Source organism: Xyrauchen texanus, chromosome 3 (genome assembly GCF_025860055.1).
Source record: "Xyrauchen texanus isolate HMW12.3.18 chromosome 3, RBS_HiC_50CHRs, whole genome shotgun sequence".
NCBI lineage: Eukaryota > Metazoa > Chordata > Actinopteri > Cypriniformes > Catostomidae > Xyrauchen > Xyrauchen texanus.
Window position 1 is genome coordinate 43,364,236 of NC_068278.1, and position 14,330 is coordinate 43,378,565.

Sequence of the window (14,330 nt, forward strand, 5' to 3'; positions counted from 1 at the left end):
CGAGGGGGGGCGAGGAGGCTCATCATGGCCTCTTAGGAAACGAATGATTAGATTGTTTTTCCCTAATGAATGTCCTTTATCAGGATTGTGCGACACCGCTATGGCAGCCACATAGACTTTGAGCGTGGAGGGTGTGCGGCCCGCCTCCAGCAGCTCTTGCAAAAAGGCGAGTACACTTGGTATCTCACACGATTTGGGGTTCAAGCTCTTGGTATCACACCAGTCACTGAACACTTTCCACTTTTGGGCATATAAGCGCCTCGTAGAGGGTGCTCGCGCCTCAGTGATGGTTCTCAAAACTCCACTGGGGAGGTTCTCGGGAACCCGTTGAGGGGCCATGCATGGAGGGCCCTCCATAGAGTGCAGGGAGCTCAACCTAAGTCCACCCTGGCGATTTATATACGAAACTACCGTCATGTTGTCCGTTCGGACCAGGACGTGTTCGTTTTTCAGGTACGGAAGCAGGGTTCTGAGAGCCAAGTCTACCGCCTTCATTTCCAGACAGTTTATATGTAGGCGCTTTTCCGGGTTTGACCAAAAGCCGGAGACAGGCCTGCCCTCGTAAAGGGCCCCCCATCCTATTTTGGAGGCATCTGTCGTGATCATTTTTCTCCGCGTGTTCACGCCCAGACTCACGCTGGTTTGATACCAGTTGATGGCTTTCCAGGGCGTCAGGGCTTTTATACAGCCGTGATTTGCTCTGATCAAAAAGTGGCCCGAGCGCCACGCGTGAGTGGGGACATGGCTCTTGAGCCAGCGCTGGAGAGGACGCATGTGCAACAATCCTAGCTGGAGTACAGCTGATGCCGAGGCCATGAGACCGAGCATTCTTTGAAATCGTTTGACGGGGGCGCGTGCGCCCTTTCTGAATGATGTTGCAAGGCGTCGAATAGAGAGCGCGTGCTCTGATGAGAGGCGCGCTGTCATCTGCACTGAGTCTAGCACTATTCCCAGAAGAGATATTCTGGCTGGGGGATAGCACGCTCTTTGCAAAATTGATTCTCAGACCCAGGCATTCTAGATGGCTGATAGTCCAAGATCTGTGTGTCATTAACTGACCCTCTGATTGTGCTATGATTAGCCAATCGTCGAGGTAATTCAGTATTCGCACTCCCCGCTGTCTCAGGGGGGAAAGTGCCGCGTCCATACATTTCGTGAATGTACGGGGGGCCAATGATAGGCCGAATGGTAGTACTGTGTACTGGTATGACTGTCCCTCGAAAGCGAATCTCAGAAAAGGCCTGTGATGAGGCGCTATCGGAATGTGAAAGTAAGCGTCTGTCAAATCCACTGATAGAAACCAACCCCCGGGGGAACTTGCGCGAGGATATGTTTGGTTGTTAACATTTATACAGTGAGTGAGTGAGTCAATCATAAAAGCTTTGCTCAGATGTCTGAGATCTAGGATGGGGCGGAGGCCACTGTCCTTTTTCGGGACGAGAAAATAGCGGCTGTAAAAACCCGCCTCGCTCATAGAGGGAGGAACAGTTTCTATAGCGCCCTTCTCTATCAGTTCGAGCACCTCGGTGCGTAGAACATGTGACACATCTTTCCTCACTTTCGTCTCGACCACCGCTGAAAAGCGGGGTGGTCTGCGAGCGAATTGAAGTGAGTAACCGTGTTTTATTATGTTCAAAACCCATTTTGGCATGTCGGGGATTTTTTCCCAGGCTTTTGCTCGCACAGATATGGGCTGAATGTTGGCTGGGGGCGTGTCGCAGTGACGTATGGGCCCCACCGGCAAATTGCCTTGTGCTAACACTGAGTTTACAGCTCCCAGAGGCGCAGGTGCGCGCTGAGCAGCCGTGTTGAGTGCCGAGTGCAGGGGTGCGTGTGAGCTTACAGGCACGCATGCTATCTCAGTAATGCTCGCATCGTGAGCTGGAGAAATGTTTGAAACTGTATAGACAGTGTTTACAGGTGGGTGTGCATACATTGTAATAGGCATGCGCGCCACTTTCATAAAGCTTCCCGCTCTTAGCGGGGAGTTTTTGGCCATGCATACAGTGTTTGTAACTGTGAGAATGCGCACTTTAGTGTGGACACGTGACCCCTTAGTAACACAGGCAGAAAATGTGCTAACACTGAGCTTACAGCTCTCAGAGGCGCGAGCTGAGCAGCTGTGTTGAGTGCCGAGTGCAGGGGTGCGTGTGAGATTACAGGCACGCGCGCTATCTCCGTAATGCTCGCAGCCGGAGAAATGTTTGAAACTGTATAGACAGTGTTTACAGGTGGGGGTGCATACATTGTAATAGGCACGTGCGCCACTTTCATAAAGCTTCCCGCTCTTAGCGGGGAGTTTCTTGGCTCGCGCGTCACTTCTGTGATGCTCGCGACATGAGCCAGAGAATTGTTTGAAACTGTATGGGCAGCGCTTATGGGTGGGGGTGCATATACTGTAGTAGGCACGAGCGCCACTTACATAAAGCCTCCCGCTCGCGGCGGGGTGTTTTTGGTCATGGATACAGTGTTTGTAACTGTGGGAGTGCGCACTTTAGTGTGGACACGTGACCCCTTAATGACACAGGCAGAAAATGTGCTAACACTGAGCTTACAGCTCTCAGAGGCGCGGGCGCGCGCTGAGCAGCTTTGTTGAGTGCAGGGGTGCGTGTGAGATTACAGGCACGCGCGCTATCTCCGCTTTTACTGGGGAAGTGTTTATAACTGTGGGAACAGTGCTTGTGTGTAGTGGTGCATACATGACAATAGGCAATCGATCTACATTTATGGGGCGTCCAGCTCGAGCTGGGAAAGTATTCGGCACTGTTTGGACAGTATTGATATGTGGGAGTGCGCACTTTAGTGTGGACACGTGACCCCTTAGTGACACAGGCAGAAAATGACTCTTGTGATTTCTGTGTGTTGCCGTTAAAACGGCGTTTGATTGCAGGTGAGCGAGTTCTGTGACTGGCCCATTGACTGCTGTACAGACATTTCCAGCCGCCTGTAAGGGGACTGGGTAATGTTTTACACGTTTTGCTCGCTGCAGTGAAGCGTTCAGCGAACTCTCTTACCGTGCTGGTGCCCGTGCTCGTGTCCGCTAATGTCGACGGCGCGGGGTCGAAGGCCGAGCCCGGCCAGTCGTCGGATGCAGCGCCAATTGGAAAGGCTGTCATCCTTTTCACCGTCGTCCCCTGGCGTGCCGAACGAGATGAGACCCACCGCTCTGTTGGAGGGGTGCTGGTCCCTCTGCGTGAATTGGACTGGCGGCGGGGAGATCTCGGGTGGTGGTGAAGCACACGGGGACTGGCCCGGCGTGACGTCACTGAAGTCCGCGTGCTCTGGCGGCCTCCGTGAGCGGCGCTTTTTCTTGCGCGGCTCGAACAGAGGGGACGGCAGCACGGTGGTAGCAGGCTCGTTCGCGGCGAAAGCGGAGGCCCAGGGAGTCACATTCGGGGCATCCGCCTTGAGTGAAAGCAGCTTCTGCGTGGTCAGGTCCCAGGCAGCGAGTGCAGATAATGTGACGGTCCCTGTCAGGAAGAAGGCCTCTGCACGAGGCGCAGGTCGAAGGCATTTGGAACAACGCCTCGAATTTGCTCTTTTACTAAATACAAAAAGTGTCGCAAAGGCGAACACTTGCAAAGTAGCTTAGTAAAAAGGATATAGTGATGCGCGCCGGATGCCGTAGCAGAAGGCTTCGAAGGCGGCTGAAGGCGCCGGCGTCCTCTTAGCAGTCCTGCTGTAGGCTTGTCAACGGCGGGCGAAAGACTCCAACAATCCGGAGGATCCAGCGAAGAGGAGGTCTTCGCTGAAGGAGATTAAATCTAAAGGAACTCGTATGACGGGGTGCCCATTATATAGCCTGGCTATGCTAATTTTGGCGGGCTCTGAGCGCGCGAACGCAAGGCGCGCGCCCATTGGTCGCTCGTTCAGAGTCGCCCCGTCATTGGTTCGAGCAGTTGCCGCAGCACAGCCAATGACCGAGCTGCCTCGCTCATTACTGTCTGCTGTGCAGATGCAATGCGTTTTACATAAAGACTTCAATATTTCTCTAGAAACGGAGTTTTCCCATAGCGTAAGCTACTTACACAATAGGAGAGACCTCTCGATAGGGAACTGATATAATTTAAATACATTTGCATTAAATATGGGCAGTTTAATTTTTTCACCCACTAGTGGGATATTCATGTTTAATGAAGGCTCATTGTAAAGGTTTCAAATTGTAAAATATTATATGTATTATAAACTAAAATGAATTTGTTGTCATTTTAATTTTATTATAGTTAGTTCTGGAGTAATGAAAATGTATTTAATTTTTGTTTCGGCTTTTCCATCTGTGCTAGTTTTTCTTTTTCTTTCAGTTAACAGAATTTTTAATGTAGCTTTTAAGTTTTCATTAACGATAATAACACTTATTTGTTTTCTTCTGTGCTCTCCCCATCAGCTGTTAAGTTCGGCCGCATGTCTAAGAAGCAGAGGGATTCTCTGTACGCAGAGGTTCAGAAGCACCAGCAGAGACTGCAGGAGCAGCGGCAGCAGCAGACAGGTGATGCGGAGGCCCTTGCCCGGGTGTATTCCTCCAGCCTCACCAACGGCCTCAGCACCCTCAACCACGAGATTGGAGGCACGTACGCCAATGGTCACGTCATAGATATGCCTAAGGGTCAGACCAATGGTGCTCCCGGAGGCTACTACGGCATGGACTCCACCCAGCCCAGCCCAGATCAGTCTGGACTGGATATGACTGGAATGAAGCAGATCAAACAGGAACCCATTTATGATTTAACCCCTGTTCCCAACCTCTTTACCTATGGCTCCTATCCAGACAGCCAGCTAGTGCCTGGAGTTTCCATGGGGGAATTAGGTATGATTCCTAGAGTTGCACGATTCATCCACACCATCAGTCAAAAGTTTGGACACATACTCATCCTCTATTATTAATTTTCCACATTTAAGAATAGCAAAGTCATCAAAACTGTGAAATAACACAAATGGTTAAAAAGTGTAGGAATGATGTAGTTGCCAAAAATGTTAATCAAAACTGTCTTATACACTTACTGAGCACTTTATGAGGAACACTATGGTCCAAATAAAGTGCCCGACATGGTCTTCTGCGGTTGTAGCCCATCCTCCTCAAGGTTTGACGTGTTGTGCATTCTGAGATGTTATTCTGCTCACTACAATTGTACAGAGTGGTTATCTGAGTTACCATAGCCTTTCTGTCAGCTCGAACCAGCCTGGCCATTCTCTGTTGACCTCTTTCATAAACAAGGCTTTTCCATCCGGAGAACTGCCACTCATTGAATGTTTTTTGGTTTTGGCACCATTCTGAGTAAACTTTATGGACTAATTTGCATGAAAAGCCCAGGAGATCAGCAGTTACACAAATACTCAAACCAGTCTGTCTGGCACCAACAATCATGCCACAGACAAAATCACTGAGATCAAATATTTTTCCCCATTCTGATGATTGATGTGAACATTAACTGAAGCTCCTGTCCCATACCTGCATGATTTTATATATTACACTGCTGCCGCACTATTGACTGAATAGATATTCGCATGAATAAGTAGGTGTACAGGTGTTCCTTATAAAGGGTTCATTGAGTGCATTTTAGGTACTTCAAAGTAGCCACCCTTTAACTAGATTAAAGCTTTGCACACACGTTGCATTCTCTCAAACAACCTATCCACCTGGGATGCTTTTTAAACAGTACTGAAGGATTTCCCACATGCACTTGTTGACTGCTATTCCTTCACTTACTGGTCAAAGTCCAAAACAGTTCTACAGTTCTTTCTTATAACTAAATCTAAATTAGTTATAAGAAATAATGACAGACATATCTGCTATCACAAATTAATTCATGGTTTTTACTTTATTTTTACTGTATTTAATATACATTGACAGTCCTGCCATTACAACATTTCTCATTAACAGACCGAATTGCTCAGAACATCATAAAATCACACCTGGAGACGTGTCAGTACACAGCAGAAGAGCTACAGCAACTAGCCTGGCAGACGCACTCCTACGAAGAGGTCAGGATGTACCAAAACAAGGTGTGAGGTCACTCCCTTAATCAGTTGACATACAGAACACTTCCTCTGTCCCTCCATGTCGTACATTCATTTTGATGCATTTGCACCTGGTGCTTACTCTTATTCCTCACTCCTCTTTGGTCGTGCTTAGTTTCCTCTTCTTAGTCAGATTGCACTGACTAAGAACCCCCACCGCACCCGAGCAGATCCTATCCAGACTTTGCACTGATACAGAGAAAAAGAGAAAGAGAGAGAGAGAGAGAGAAAGTGCACTAACGGATTTAGCTAACAAACACTCAAAGCACAATAGAGTAGGCTGCCAGATGTACTACAAGCTCTCTTCATTTCCCTGTGTCAAACGGATTACAAGTAATTACTAAGAAGCCCTTTGAAATAGTGTCTATGAAGATTATCTTTACAGGGAGAGAACTGCAGAGCACACAAAAGCAATTTGCTGATATCACATTTTCAGATTTCTGTGTGCTCTGTGAGGACGTATCATAAATGGAAAACTACACTTACTCTTCTTTTTTTTACAATTTTCCAGTGAAAATTTCAAGTATTATTTTTTTAATACTAAATTAAAAGGAGATATCAAAGTACACTCAGTCTGCAAGGCTAATTCTTTGTGCAGAAGCGGGCAGAATTATCTGTTCATTTGTAGAGATGTTTACTATTTGGTTTTACTTATTCCTCTAACCAAAACACATTTTTAGCATGGTATTAATATTAATTATTTTTACATTTAAATATCTTTGTGGTTATTTCTTTTTGTATAATTTTAAGGATTTTTATAATGATAAAGATAATACAATACAAAAACATATATATTTAAAACAAGGTTTTCAGTGCATCAACCAAATTAGTAATAAAGACAATTAAAAATATTTAATTGACAAGTTTACCCATGAGGCCTATATGTGTTTGTTTTAGACACGGGATGTGTTGTGGCAGCAGTGTGCTATACAGATAACTCATGCCATTCAGTATGTGGTTGAGTTTGCTAAGCGCATCGCTGGCTTCATGGAGCTTTGTCAGAACGACCAGATCTTACTACTGAAATCAGGTGAGGAACAGCCTGGGTCTCCACTTGATTGGACACTGCATCTGAATTACCAATAAATATACTCTAAATACTCTATTGCTAATGCATACTCTTAAGAATGTAGTCCTGTGAATATTTAGCATTTTTGTGATACAAAACAGCCTGCTTAACACTTCTCTTTCCTTTTTAGGCTGTTTAGAAGTTGTGCTGGTCAGAATGTGTCGGGCATTCAACCCTCTCAACAACACAGTTCTGTTTGAGGGGAAATATGGAGGCATGCAGATATTTAAAGCTCTGGGTACAAAACAATATCTTAATTTCCCCTAAAAGAATTTTGCATTATTTACAAAAGCTCTATGTAGATTTTAAAGGTGAAATGTGTAATTTCTGTGTAAATACTGATTGTTTTCAGAATGAGAATGAGCTTTATTGCCAAGTATCTTACACATACAAGGAATTTGTCTTGGTGACAGAAGCTTCCAGTGCACAAACAATACAACAACAAGACAGAGATAATAAAAAAAAAAATAATAAAAATAAAAAGTGAATTGAAAATAAAAGTGTATATATAGAAACACACAATAAGACATAAATAAATAAGGAAATATCCTGAGGGAAAAAACTGTCCCTGTGCCTGACAGTTCTGGTGATCAGTGCTCTGTAGCACCGGCCAGAAGGAAACAGTTCAAAAAGGTTGTGGGCTGGATGAGTGGGGTCCAGAGTGATTTTTCCAGCCCTTTCCCTCAGTCTGGAAGTGTACAGTTCTTGAAGGTAGGGCTGGTGGCAACCAATAACCCACTCAACAGTCCAAACTGTCCTTTGTTGTCTTCTGATGTCCAATTTCATAGCTGAACCAAACCAGACAGTTACTGAAGTGCAGAGGACAGACTCAATGACTGCTGAGTAGAACTGTATCAGCAGTGCCTGTGGCAGGTTGAACTTCCTCGGCTGGTGAAGTAAGTACAACTTCAATGTACTTGTGAGTCAATGTGAGTCTCCCACTTCAGGTCCTGGGAGATGGTAGTGCCCAGGAACCTGAATGACTCCACTGCTGCCACAGTGCTGTTTAGAATGGTGAGCAGGGTTTCAAACGGCTTTCCCCCAAGTACTACACCTGTCTTCCACTGGTCGAACAAACCTAGTCCCTGTCCCAAACTTACACTCACTGAACACTTAGTTAGGAACACTATGGTTCTAATCAAGTGCCCGATGTGGTCTTCTGCTGTTGTAGCCCATCTGCTTCAAGGTTCGACGTGTTTTGCATTCTGTGATGCTATTCAAGTGTACAGAGTGTTTATCATAGCCTTTCTGTCAGCTTGAACCAGTCTGGCCATTTTCCACTGACCTCTCTCATCAACAAGGTGTTTCCATCGGAGAACTGCTGCTCACTGGATGTTTTTTGTTTTTGGCACCATTCTCAGTAAACTCTAGAAATTATTGTGCGTGAAAATCCCAGAAGATCAGCAGTTACAGAAATACTCAAACCAGCCTGTGTGGCACCAACAATCATACCATGGTCAAAATCACTGAGAGCACATTCTGATGGTTGATGTGAACATTAACTGAATGTATCAGCTCCTGACCTGTATCAGCATGATTGTAAGCATTGCACTGCAGCCACACGATTGGCTGATTAGATAGCTGCATGAATAAGTAGGTGTACAGGTGTTCCTAATAAAGTCCTCAGTGAGAGTATGCTACTGGTTGAGACAATGTTGCTTTGTCGAGATGCTCAAACAAAGAGCAGTGTTTTGAAAGCGCCACATAGCCACAGTGTGTACACTTTTTGGAGTATTTAACATAGAAAAAATTACATATTTCACCTTTAATTAATGAAAGCAACCACATTAACTTCAAAATGTAAGTTAAATGTTAAAATGACGTGCTGATTTACTCCCTCTTTTTTCTGCAGGCTGTGACGATCTGGTCAGTGCAGTGTTTGACTTTGCCAAAAGTCTGTCTTCGCTGCAGTTAACAGAGGAGGAGATAGCCCTGTTTTCTGCTGCAGTGCTCATTTCTACAGGTCAGGCCTAATTGCAAATCTTTTAACCCATCAATATTAGCCTTTTAGCTCCTCAACTAAAGCATCTCCGTTGGTAAATAAAAGAAAGTCTTCATTGAGCATATAAGTGACAATCACTAATAGTCCTGTGTCAATTTTCAAGTGTTCATGAACCTCAACTGGTAGAACATTGTTTTAGCAAGACCAAGATCATGGGTACAATTCCCAGGAAACACGCACACTGATAAAATGTATAGCTTATTGTATATCACAAGTCGCATAGGATAAAAAGTGTCTGCTAAATTTCAATATAATTTATTGATCTTAAAGCTACTGTACATTTAATTGCAGATTTTTACATGATACTGCTGTATTTCCACAAAAGAGATATTAATAGATTATTCTCCTGTGGTTCCAGACCGGCCGTGGTTACTGGAGCCTAGGAAAGTGCAGAAGCTACAGGAGAAAATCTACTTTGCCCTGCAGCACATCATGCAAAAGAACCATATGGACGAGGATGCGCTGGCCAAGGTATGTCTCAAGTGACCTTCAAACAGGAATTGATCTGAAACCATCCTGACATAACCCAAATAGATTATATATATATATATATATATATATATATATATATATATATATATATATATATATATATATATAGTGTTAAAGCGATATTTCACCCAAAAATGAAATTATGTCATCATTTACTCACCCTTATTGAGTAAATAAGGGTTCCAAACCCATATGACTTTCTTTTCTCTGTGGAAGTCATAAGAAAATGTTAGGCAGCATATTTTTTTCTGTACTATGAAAGTGAATGGTGGCTGAGCCTAACATCTACTTTTGTATTCCATGGAAGGGAAAAAAGTTTTTGGATGAACTATCCCTTTAAGTCACGTGACACTTTTTCCACTTTACACCTTGTTCTTTTTTCCGCAGGTGATCAGTCGGGTCCCCACACTGTCAGCCCTTTGCACTCTCCACACAGAGGAGCTCCAGGCCTTCCAGCAGCTCCATCCAGAGACGGTCAATATGCTCTTTCCCCCCCTCTATAAGGAGCTCTTCAATCCTGACGCTGCTAGCATCATGCCCAAATGACCACACAAGTTCACACCCACATTTTGCATAAAGAACAGGTCTTTCATTCACGATAAATGGGCTGCCCATGGAAGGTGTCATTGATGTTCTTGATGAGCATTGTGTCGCAGCATTCAAGGCATTTTGCCGCCACAAAAAATAAACTCTAGGATTGTCCTGCACTTAAAAAATCCATCTCAATTTCACCGGTACAGTCATAAGAATGTATATATGCGCCAGCAGCAAAAGGCGCCTTCAATTTGACCAGAAATGTACAGACTTTAGGACAATTTATGCTGTCTTTAAAATTGGGTAAGTTTATTTGTTTGTTTGAATTCTCTTTTTCTATATAAAATATTGTTATATTGAAATGAGGGTGGGGGATTGTATTCAAAAATGATAAAGATGTAGTCATTTCTCTAGTACAAGGCGGTATTCCAGTATTAAATCTCGCCCTGTTAATATTTTAGTCATAATTTAAAAACAAAAGTGGCCTGAAAGGCCCATACCTTGTCTATGTAATTTTTTGTATTTGTTTTGTAGTTTTACCTGTACAGAATTTGTGAAGTTGAACCTGTATAAGGTTAACAGGGGACTAACTTTGTTTGGCCATGTTTAAAAGCCTTGTCTGGGCTATGTAGATATGTAAAAACAGCACTACAACATTAATCCTACAACAAAGGATTTTTGAGGTGTAATGGATCCTTTTCCATACGAAAGTATAGATATATATTTTAAAAATCTTGTTAGTCATAGCTGCAATAACAGATACTGTAATGCATTAACTGCTGAAAAACAATCCAGTCAAAAGTGACTTTATGGGAAGCCCTCAGAACTGCTTCTAATCTATAATCATGTTTGCTCCAATGCCTCAAAATACAGTTCTTAATGCCACACTGCCAAAACAAGAACAATAGAGTAATGCAGCAACATTATAGCCCTCTTTCTGTAGAAACATAAGTAGCTAGCATGCAATCAGCTCTTATCAGTTAACGCCACTGATTTTTCAAGTCCACTTAACTTGTTTCTGCTGCCTCGTTTGAAAATTCTCATTTATTAGCAATAAGGTTATAAATGCCCAGGTTAAGGAGGGTCTGTGATATTCTTAATTGCATAGCAAGAGTAACACTCAAAGCACTCACTCTCTAGTTTAAACACCAATGAAAACATCTAATAGTTCCATTCTATTCCATTGAAATCACTTGAGATAGAAGTAATGTGTCATAAGCCATCAAGTTAGATTGGGGCATAAACCTAGTCTTAATAATCTTTAAGGAATGTGTACAGGATTCCTATTGGATTTTGAACAATTAATAATAAGAATCCTTTAAGAAATGTATAAGATCTTTCTGGATAAACTGAAATTCCTCTATCAGTTTCTTTATTCTTTCATAAATGTTCTACTCAATCATCATTGGGACATTAGGAATAAAACAAGGAATCTGATTTGGGTTTAGGTGATTGTCTTGGAATTTAGTTGGCTAAGAAACTATTTGAGCATTTAAATTCAGTCATTTTTTAAGCAAGCAGAGAGATGTTCCCTGTAACTCCTGGGATATACTGTTGTAAGACTATAAAAGCTTAAATGGCAGTGTAATTGACAATCATCTTTGAGTCATTGAAAGATGTCATTGAACATTCAGTGCTCACATTGCAGTAAAGAACCACTAAGTGCAGCTACTGTAGGAAGAGTGTGTCACTCATACATTATAAGATACTTTAAATCATTATCTTGTTAGGACAGTATAGGTTGGGACCTTCTGGGTCCAATAAAGTACCATCTCACACCACCAGATGGAGATACTGAGTGCGCTTCTCCCCTTCCCTTGACCTGTACTTACAGGATCTAAAGCCATATGGAAAAAAAAAACTTTACATTACTGTAACACAAGGTAGGAGCTGACATATTCGGTTTCACCGAACAGAGAATTTTTAATATTTGGAGCTTTTCAAAATGCACTTGAAAGCACTTAACTAACATTAATTAATAACCACAGATACATGGTATTAAATAAATGCACAAATAAATTCTGCTGATAAGCAATCATTTTATCTTTTTCAAGTCCTCCTACTTAACAAAACACTCTCAGTCCAAATTTAGGGAATGTTTCCATTTCCCTTTATGTCAGTTTCCTGTTCAAGACAATCATTTCTGGGTGCAAATATTTCAGCATCCCTCTCAGGGACTTCTCTTTGAATATTTTCAATAGAAAGAGAGTACTATTTTAAAAATATGGACATTTTTAGGGAATACAAATACAATCGCAATGGTTTCTTCAAATATGGAACCTACTCAGACAAGGCTTTGGTGTGTGTATGTGTGTGTATATGTGTACCCATCGTTGAGAGACGAAATAGGCTGAATTCACTGGCTGGCCTTGCCACACTGCATTCCCAGCAAAGAGTTCTTTCTCTCTCTGTAAATATCAATGTGCAAGCACCAACAGTGGTGCCTGTGCTCCAAATTAAGACATTGTAATTAGTAATCATCTCCTGAAATGAAATGGATTTTATGTAAGTTAGATTATTTATACAGAGCATGAATAAGGTGCTCTCTATCTATTTCTGTGCTCATTACAGAAAATGTATTCTGTCAGAAATCACATTTTAAACTTATGAAGGCTTTTTTTATTTTATTTTATTTTTTTGTATTAGACTGTGAATTGATGTCAAGAGGCATTTGTGACTATATAAGAGTTTCAAAACTGTTAGGTACTGTAGCAATAACTGGAAGCATTTACTACAGTCATGTTTGCATTCTAAGATTATTTTTATTTTATTATAATGATATTACTATTAGCCTAATGTTGTTCAGTTATCTTTGCATGCTGGTTTAAAATAATGAACCCTTTGGGCTTTTGTGTTTTCTTATATGTTGCTGACATGGGGAGGGCAGCAGGGTAGGTTGATTGGGGTCAATTTATTCTGAATGTTACCGGGGAGGTTTTCAATTTTTAAGACTCAATGAAACACACCCTGCTCATTCTGTTAACACACATACATGCACAATAAAGTATTTATTACTGTGTAGGAGTAGAATAAAAGGGCACTTACTCACGCTTACAGAATACTGGTTTAAAGGGATAGTTCACCAAACAAATTTAATTCTGTCATCATTTATTGACCCTCATCTTGATCCAAACCCGTATTACTCTTTTTCTTCCGTGGAACACAAATGTAGATCATCAGTCACCATACACTTTCTTTATATGGCTAAACAATGCAATGAAAGTGAATGATGACTGAAGAAAGAAAGTCTTATGGGTTTGTAACAACATGAGGGTGAGTAAATGATGTTAGAATTCAAATATTTGGGTAAACTATTCCTTTAATGCATGCACTTGCCCTACACTTGACATGAAGGAAACAAGTGTGTGTCTGTGTGTTTGTACTGTTTTCCCATGTATGACCACAGACAGCTATGTTCTACTGAAGTTCATCCAACACTACTTACTGATGCATACCACACATCATTAATTTTGTTCATTTTCAAATCAGAATGTGTCTGCCTCCCTGGATGGAGAAAAAAAAAACAAAGGTAGCATCTGTTACCAAAACCCTTAAGACTGTACTTAGTGTACAGAAACCTTTTAATGTACTAATTAAGTAAAAGAACAACATTTTGTTTTCAAGTGGCATTGCTAGTGTACTGTGACGCTGAATGGCATGCAGGGTAGATGCTTTACTGTATAAGTTGTTTACTTGAGAAGCAATCAAAAAGTGGAATTTTAATGCATGGGGGGTTGGGGGGGGTCTGTTAACTTGCCAAGAGTGTGAGTGTGTATGTACATGTGTGCGAGCTGGATTGTAAAACAGAATATAAGTGAAGGGTGACTAGCACTTTGTGTAATGAAGTGAATATATGTGGTTTGTATGTGTATGAGTGAGCAGGGGTTTGAGTTGAAGTGCGAGCATTGTGGAATGGACATGTTAAAGTACTGATTAATTGAGACCATAAGGTGTCTCCTCCAAGTTGTAAATACTAAGCGATGGACTTAAGTGATTTTTGTTAAATTCTATATTTTATGGCTTTTGTAGACATTTCTTTGAGGGATAAAAAAATAAAGTAAATTTTATGGATGCAATCGCTTCTTCATTTTGTTTCATGTTCAGTCAATTTCCCAGAGGGCAGTTCAAGGCCTTGCATATTATTCAACTTTTTTATTTCTCTTTGAAACTTAGACAAAATACATTTTACACATTTGTTACACTCTGCCCTAAACATTT

The 14,330-nt window shown here is 42.0% G+C and overlaps 1 protein-coding gene across 1 annotated transcript in view; it reads left to right on the forward strand.

Annotated features, from left to right (window-relative positions):
- The window catches only part of LOC127627010 (nuclear receptor ROR-beta-like), a 37,485-nt gene extending 23,308 nt beyond the window's left edge, over nt 1–14,177 (forward strand). Inside the window, exons 4-10 of the mRNA XM_052103204.1 lie at nt 4,385–4,804; nt 5,879–6,000; nt 6,913–7,045; nt 7,215–7,322; nt 8,937–9,047; nt 9,445–9,557; nt 9,966–14,177. Coding sequence (XP_051959164.1) covers nt 4,385–4,804; nt 5,879–6,000; nt 6,913–7,045; nt 7,215–7,322; nt 8,937–9,047; nt 9,445–9,557; nt 9,966–10,124 — 1,166 coding nt within the window. The 3' untranslated portion in view covers nt 10,125–14,177. The remainder of the gene's footprint in view (nt 1–4,384; nt 4,805–5,878; nt 6,001–6,912; nt 7,046–7,214; nt 7,323–8,936; nt 9,048–9,444; nt 9,558–9,965) is intronic.
- Nucleotides 14,178–14,330: the final 153 nt, after the last annotated feature.